The 8591-nt window shown below is 40.6% G+C and overlaps 1 protein-coding gene across 3 annotated transcripts in view; it reads right to left on the bottom strand.

Moving 5' to 3' along the window:
* ZNF143 (zinc finger protein 143) overlaps positions 1–8591 on the bottom strand; it is a 78812-nt gene that overhangs the window by 17864 nt on the left and 52357 nt on the right. For all 3 annotated transcript variants that reach the window (XM_011947611.1, XM_011947612.1, XM_011947610.1), the window contains 2 exons: positions 6159–6338; positions 1286–1513 (listed from right to left, as the gene is read on the bottom strand). In XM_011947611.1, the coding sequence (XP_011803001.1) occupies positions 1286–1513; positions 6159–6338 (408 nt within the window). The remainder of the gene's footprint in view (positions 1–1285; positions 1514–6158; positions 6339–8591) is intronic.

The raw sequence follows: 8591 nt of genomic DNA, 5'->3' as shown, positions 1-8591 counted from the left end.
AAAAAAAAAAAAAAAAAAAGAATATAGGAACTTCTGATAATCTGAAATATCAACATTTAAGGAAGAGACTTGAGGAAGGTTAAAAAATAAAAAAAGAGTCTTGCAAACTTAAGTCTGACATCATTAAAGCCTGCTTTCTAACTGAAAAGATTCAGCAGTTGTTGTAGTATCTTATTTACTTCCTTTCTCTTAGCAATTGTCAAATATACAGTACATTATTATTAACTGTAGTCACACGCTGTGCAGATCTGTGGAACTTATCCCTCCTAATTGAAACTCTGTACTCTTTGACCAGTATCTCCCCAACTGATGTAATATCTAACCATGCACACTTACAGTGTTTTGGCTAGAAAATAATCACCATGAAGACTGATGGAATTGCTATTCTCCTACCATCACCTAACAAATACCTGAAAAGACAAATCAGGACTACAAGGAATCATCTGAGCAGATGACCTGTTCTTTCCCTTATTCTTCAACAAACTTTTTCCACCTAAATGTTTTTCAATGCTTCAATATCAGTTGTTAAAAATGAGAAAAGATGCCATCTCTTAATTTTCAAATTTACTTCATTTAAGAGGTACTCAGTGAAACTGTAAGACAACTTGCTTTGTGTTTTAGAAGAACCTACTTCCTTTTACCTACTTACCTATGCTTATTTACCTGAAATAATTCAATGTAATTCTCTAAAATATTTTTCCAAGAGTTTACTGAAACAAATAATTTTGTCTCTTACAATAACATACTTAATAGCACCTGAATCAATGAAGAGTTATTTGGGAGTACTTCTCTACTGTTACGATTAAGACCAACATCCTTAATGGACCCAAACAGTCTGGCTGCCCCTGCCTCACTCTCCAGTCTTGTTTCACCACCTTCCCAGGTAGTATTGCCCTACTGGCCAGGCTTCATCCAGTATCTCCAATTTACTTTGGTCTCTCCAACCTCCTGGCTCTCTGCATGTGCCATTCTATTTGGAACATTCTCTTGCCTTTGCTTCCTGCTTCCCTCCCCAACAACCTCTGCTTCTTCACCCAGTTAACCCCTATTCAACCTCCAGATCGCTCTAAAAATTCCTTCCTTGACCTCCCAGACTAACATTCCCTTCTATACATCCCAGAGCGCCACATACTTTTCTTCAATAGCACTTACTGCAGCTGTGAATTATGTTTGTGATTATACGACTGACACATTATGATTTGAGAAAATGCTATGAATCATAAATTATGTTCATAACTGTTGATTCTCAAACTCAGAAACAAAATATAATAGACAAAACTCTCACCTGGGGGTGGCTCAAAGAAGGCTTCCTGCTCCTCCTCGATGGGCTCAGTGTCGTTGTGGGCTGTTCGTTTGTGCATGGCCAGCGTGGAGATCTGCTTGTATGTCTTCCCACAGTGGTTACAGTTGTAAGGTTTGGAATGAGTGTGGACAACATGATGTTTGTACAAACTGGAATATTCTGTAAACCTTTTGTCACACCCAGGAACTGTACAAACATATGGCTTTTCCCCTAAAGAACAGCACCAACAAAAAGTTCAACTTTTACATATGTAGGCATAATCATTCCATACTTCATCCCCAGGGGGTAAAATACCTCTAAAAACAAATAATTGCCAAATCCCTCCTCATCCCACCATGAGGCAGCACACAAGAAAAGATTCCCTAACTATGGTTTTGACTTGACTCAAAAGGTAGTATGCATCCTTAGTGCTGTTTCCATGCATCAACACCAGGTTCCCTTTAATCTCAAGGAATGAGAAAAGGATGGAGATGTTGCCCAGTTTAACTTTAATGAAACTGTAATTTATTGTTTCCCATAATAAGATAACCTAGATACTGTTAGTGATACTCTATTAATAATGACAATAATAAATGCTATTATTACTGTAACTTATGCAGCTTCCTAAGAATTTTATAAAGATAATAAAAAAGGATTTTATTTAAAAGTCTATTAAACCTAGTTAGATATGTTAATACATCTGAAAGGACATACATGTTTCATTTAACTTAACCTGACTTCTTGCATCCAATCAAAAGCTACTGAGTATTTACTAAGAGCAAGCAGGCAATACATAGGGAAGTAAATACTTAAATTTTTGTCCCATGAAACAGCTTGAGAACATTATAGGCAGTACATATATTTTTAGGACTTTTTATTACAGAAAGTTTCAAATATACACAGAAGTATAGAGAAATAGTACCCCATGTACCAATCATCCAGCTTCAACTATCAATTCATGACCAATATTGTTTCTTATATTTACTAGCCATTTCCCCCTTCTTCCTGACCAGGATTATTCTGAAACAGTTCCAGGTAACACTCTTTTTCTTTCGGACTGTATACCTAAAAGATGTGTCCCTGTTTAAAAAATATGTAAACAAAATTAATATTACTTAATATCACAAAATACCTAGACAGTGCTAACATGTGGTGGTATACGGACCTAAAACTGAAAGCAAACTGGAACAAATTAACCTAATTGTTGAAATGAATACTTTTAACTACACTGAAGGGGTTGGGGTGGGGGAACAAATAAATTAATTAAAATAGCTCATTTACACAGTATTTGACTTATGCCCTCAGTCTTGGGCTCAGTGGTGAGGGTGAGGGGAAGAATTGCAAACAAATATTCAGCTCGTCTGTAGTAGGCTTGTTTACTGTAGTGGTATGAGTGAAGAGATTCTGAAACTATTTTAGTCGGAATACAACACTGAGCAAATGAGTAAATATTTCAAACGCTGCTGGAAGTAAGGGCTCCAGCTGTGGAAAAGGGAGAATACAAATATGGAACGGGGGAAGGAAAAAAAAGAACCCTGTGGTGAAATGGAATTGGAGGTATTGGTGTGAACTCAAATTTTTAAAATGTACATATGAAAGTGTGTATACATATACACGTCCTGATTTATTCTCATTTGACACATTCCTTGGGTAACTGCACCTTTCCCAGTGGTTCTAAACACACTAAACCCACACAAAATAATAAGATATTACACTAATGTACTGGAACATAAGTCTTATACATAATGTAATTAGCGATTGCTTCCTGTCCTCTACCCAGTTCCCATTCTCAAAGCAGGTAGATTAATGTTCTTATTTTGGTGGATGGTTGTTGAGATGTGGTGAGGGCAAGAGAAAGGGCAGCCAATCTCAACTTGGAAAAATCAGCCCAATTGATATTTAGGCTGGAGCAGAAACTGCCACTAGGTGGCACCAAACCACAGCCAAGAGGCGAAAGGATTTGGATTGAGGTTTTGAGCTCCCTTACTGGCTAGTTGCATAGCCTGCCTCAACTGGGTCATCTGACTAGCCTTGCCGGGGGGCGCGGGGGGTGTCGCGGAAGGACTGCATTTCTCAGGGCTGAATGTTTACACTCTACTGGATATTGTGACCAGTTATTGTAGCAGTTACTTGATCATTAGCCAATCTTTTCTTCCAGCCCACAACTACCTCTTAGGTCAGACCAACATTTATAACTGCATACTGACTGTCTCTACTCCAATTGTTCTCAAACAGTCTACTAAAAGACCTGGGAGCTTTTAATACATCCTGATGCCTGGGCCTCACCCCAGTCCAATTATGTCAGAATCTTTGCAGACAGGATCTGGGGAATCAGTCTATTTTAAAGAGATACATCCAATATGCAGCCTCATTTGAGAGCACTGCTCTACCTAAATGTTCCAAAGATATCGGTATGGCCAAACTTAATGTTGGCATCTCTCTTATTGAATGCTAATTTGCCCATAAAATGTGTTGAATGGCTAGCTTCCAGATAATTAGTCTGTATTCCATTACTTTTTTCTTTTTAGTCTCGTTCTGCCGCCCAGGCTGGAGTGCAGTGGCCGGATCTCAGCTCACTGCAAGCTCCGACTCCCGGGTTCACGCCATTCTCTTGCCTCAGCCTCCCAAGTAGCTGGGACTACAGGCGCCCGCCACGTCGCCCGGCTAGTTTTTTGTATTTTTAGTAGAGACGGGGTTTCGCCATGTTAGCCCGGATGGTCTTGATCTCCTGACCTCGTGATCTGCCTGTCTCGGCCTCCCAAAGTGCTGGGATTACAGGCTTGAGCCACCGCGGCCGGCCTACTTTTTTCTTTTCTTTTTGAGACGGAGTCTCGCTCTGTCACCCGGGCTGGAGTGCAATGGTGTGAGCCACCACGCCTGGCCATAATTATTTAACAGTAAGTGAACTCATTTGTAGGTACATGTTTATGTATAGCACACAAAAATTGAGTATCAGGGCTGGGAGTGGTGGCTCACGCCTATAATCCCAGCACTTTGGGAGGCCAAGGCGGGTGGATCACCTGAGGTCAGGAGTTCAAGATCAGCCTGGCCAACATGGTGAAACCGTCTCTACTAAAAATACAAAAATTAGCCAGGCGTGGTGGCAGGTGCCTGTAATCCAAGCTACTAGGGAGGCTGAGGCAGGAGAATTGCTTGAACCCAGGAGGCAGAGGATGCAGTGAGCTGAGGTCACGACACTGTACTCCAGCCTGAGTGACAGAGCGAGACGCCATCTCAAAAAAAAGTATTTTGGCCGGGCACAGTGGCTCACACCTGTAATCCTAGTGCTTTGGGAGGCTAAGGTGGGCGGATCACACTGTCAGGAGATGGAGACCATCCTGGCCAACACGGTGAAACCCCAACTCTACTAAAAACACAAAAATTAGCTGGGTGTGGTGGTATGCACCTGTAGTTCCAGCTACTCGGGAGGCTGAGGCAGGAGAATCGCTTGAACCCAGGAGGCAGAGGTTGCAGTGAGCCTAGATCATGCCACTGCACTCCACATTGGCTGACAGGGCGAGACTCCGTCTTAAAAAAAAAAAGTATTTTAATTTTGAATTAACAAAAGTTTACTCTTAATACCAGTAATAAAACAGTATATTAACATTTTTCTTATAAAACTAATGCATATCCTGCCTTAATCTCACATTTGCCATTCCATTCTCACCCACCAAAACTACATCCACAAAATGGAGCATTAAAATTAAAAGCTTCTATACTGCAAACGATATCATCAAGAGAAAAAAAAAACCAGCCACAGAATGAAAGAAAATATCTGTAACTCATATCTAATAAGAGACTTAGATCCAGAATTAAAGTTATACAACTCAGTAATAAAGACACAACCCAATTTTAAAAATGGGCAAAGGATTTGAATAGGTATTTCTCCAAAGAAGATATACATGGCTAATAAATACATAAAAAGATGCTTTGGCCAGGTGCGGTGGCTCACACCTGTAATCCCAGCACTTTGGGAGGCTGAGATGAGAGGATCACAAGGTCAGGAGTTTGAGACCGGTCTGACCAACATGGAGAAACCCCGTCTCTACTAAAAATATAAAATTAGCCGGGCGTGTGGCACATGCCTATAATCCCAGCTACTAGGGAGGCTGAGGCAGGACAATCACTTGAACCTGGGAGGCGGAGGTTGCAGTGAGCCAAGATTGCGCCATTGCACTCCAGCCTGGGCAACAAGAACGAAACTCCATCTCAAAAAAAAAAAACAACAAAAAACAAAAAACAAACTATATATCTATACATATATATCGTTTAAGAAGTACCTTAACTGTGACAGCACAATACACAAGGCCTCTGGCTACCTCTCAGAACTCACCTTGTACAAATCTTCTACATGTACTTGATGCTCCTGTCACATGGAACCAAGTATCATGCTTTTTCACACCTTTGTGCCTTTCCCCATGACATTTCCCCTGCCAGGAATACCCTTCTCTCCTATGTGGTAAACCTCAAGATTGAGTCTGTATGCCGAATTTCCCCCAGAAAGCCTTCCCAAAATGCTTCTCCCATTCCTGCAGAAGTGACTGCCCACCTCTCTGCTCCCACAGCATCTTGTCCATATAATGGGAGACACTGCAGCAACTGTATGTCTACTATCTCTTCCCAAGTAGCCTGCCCTTGGCAATGTCTTATCTCTCTCTCTCTCTGTTTGATGCCTGGCAGGAGATACTCAATAACTGTTTGTTGGATAAATGAATGTATGAATGTTAAGGTGAAACTTTTTTAAGTTGCTTAATCTCCTTCCACCATGCCAAGTGATAGAAAGGAAGGAAGAGATTAGTTGGAAATGGTTTCTGAAAGAGGCAGGAGTTAAACTGAGCCTTGAATGATAAAAGACCAAAAGATCAGAGATTGTTACCTGTGTGTATCCTCACGTGGTTTTTATAATTTGTTGCACTGGCAAATGCCCTCCCACATCCTGGCTCTGTGCAGTAATAAGGTCTTTCTCCTGTGTGTGTCCTAACATGCACTTTTCTGATATTTGATGTTGTAAAGGACCGACCGCAGCCTTCGAAGGGACACTTAAAGGGCCTTTCTCCTGCAAATATAAAGGGTAATACATTAAATGGTGCAAAAATATATAGAAGATTGAAATGTCTTATCCTTCAATCCTGCCTAGGATCATGCTCAAGACTCTAGCCTTCTTGTGCTGAACTTCCCTTTTGGCGCTTTTTTTTGGCAGGGGGGTTGGGGAAACAGCATCTTCCACTCCAAACTTAAATTTACATAAGAAACTGGGAATGGTATTCAAAACTAATCACCGATTACTTAGCTCTCCAAGATGGAATCATCCAGGTAGGCAAAAAATGAGCTGAGAAAAGCAGAGACAAAAACATAAGAAACATAAAAGAAAAGTACAGTCAGGAACATGAATTAAATTAGAACAAACCCAGAATTCCCTAAAAGCTTGTATCCTACTTGATTTATTCTACAATAACTTGCAGGAAAAAAAATTTTGCTCTTTAAAAATATGGTGTTTTGACCAGCCTGGTCAACATGGTGAAACCCTGTCTCTACTAAAAATACAAAAAATTAGTCGGGCGTGGTGGCGGGTGCCTATAATCCCAATTACTCGGGAGGCTGAGGCAGGAGAATTGCTTGAACTCAGGAGGCAGAGGTTGCAGTCAGTCGAGATCGTGCCATTGCACTCCAGCCTGGGTGACAGAGCAAGGCTCTGTCTCGAGAGAAAAAAAAAAAAAAGGTGTTTTAACTAATGTTCAACAAGATAATGCCTAATATTAACTGTGTCAGGAAATAGTAGGTGTTCAATAAATACTTGTGTTAATGAACCAAAAAAAAAAAAAAGAAAATCTAGTGCCTAGCACATATGTCAAAAACACCTGCTGGACATACTACTACTACTCTCATTATCTAAGTTTATAAAAAGTCTGGCCAGGCACAGTAGTGCATGCCTGCAATCCCAGCACTTTGAGAGGCGAAGGCAGGCTGATCACTTGAGCTCAGGAGTTCAAGACCAGCCTGAACAACATGGCAAAACCCCATCTCTACAAAAAAAATACAAAAATTTAGCTGGGTGTGGTGGTGCACACTGGTAGTCCCAGCTACTCGGGAGGGTGAGAGGGGGATGACCTGAGCACGAGAAGTCAAGGCTGTAGTGAGCTGTGACTGTGCCATTGCACACCAGCCTAGGCACTGAAGTGAGACACTGTCTCAAAAAAAAAAAAAAAAAATCTGCTTTACCAATTATGTTTCTTTCCTTCATATTTGCTTTATACAATCTTGGAACACAAAAGGCCTTTAAACTGTCAAGCAAGAAGTAGCCTTTGCTTTTGATTCCCATGTACCCTTTTCTAGGATGAGCTCAAAGTAGGCAAACAACTTCTGGGGAAGGGAAAATAATATCTCTTTATGTAGACAGATACAGATATTTATCTATATATAGTAAGGATGTTAAATTTTTTTAACAGACGGAGTCTCACTGCGTTGCTCAGGCTGGAATGGAGTGGCTCTTCACAGGCACGATGGTTGCACACTGCAGCCTTGAACTCCTACCCTCAAGCAATCCTCACACCTCAGCCTCCCAGGTAGCTGAGACCACAGGCACATGCCAACATGCCTGGCTAGTTTGTTGTTTTTCTTTTGGTCAAATGAAATTATGATTTCCCTATTGGTGGAAACCATTCCAAAAGATTTCTCCTCTTAAGTATGAAATCATTTTAAAAGGAGCAGGAACCTTTGATCCTATCTTTAGTAAGTTTTATTCACTATGTCAGCCTAAGGAAAACAAAGAGTTTATCTTAGGCAAGTCTTTTTCTCTTGGATCTAGATGACCTCTAAAGTATTCCCAGCTCTGACATGCTATGATAGGGAATCAACTGTTCTAGAATAATTTTCACTGTATTACTACTCTGATTCTGTAACATCCTGCTTTATTTTTGCACTGAAATCTTCTGTATTTGTTACAGAAGTCCCTATGCCCCTTACTCAATCCCACACTATACCAATGAAAACATCATGATTTTAAAGCTATTATATGAACATGGGGTTTGACAAATGAATACAATGAAATAAATCACAATTCTGATGTTTTTAAATCAATATTTATAGAACTAGATTATTGGTTTGATATAGCTTTTATATAACAAGTTGGTTTTATTTGCAAATTCAAGTAGAATTTATGGGAGCTTGGAAATACTCACCTCTGATTCAATAAATAAAAAGTACATGAATGAGGCCGGGAGCGGTGGCTCAAGCCTGTAATCCCAGCACTTTGGGAGGCCAAGACGGGCGGATCACGAGGTCAGGAGATAGAGACCATCCTGGCTAACAC

Source organism: Colobus angolensis, unplaced genomic scaffold (genome assembly GCF_000951035.1).
Source record: "Colobus angolensis palliatus isolate OR3802 unplaced genomic scaffold, Cang.pa_1.0 Scaffold269, whole genome shotgun sequence".
In the NCBI taxonomy this organism is placed as follows: Eukaryota; Metazoa; Chordata; class Mammalia; order Primates; family Cercopithecidae; genus Colobus; species Colobus angolensis.
The sequence above is the reverse complement of the archived record's forward strand: the minus strand, read 5'-3'. Positions and strand labels throughout refer to the sequence as shown.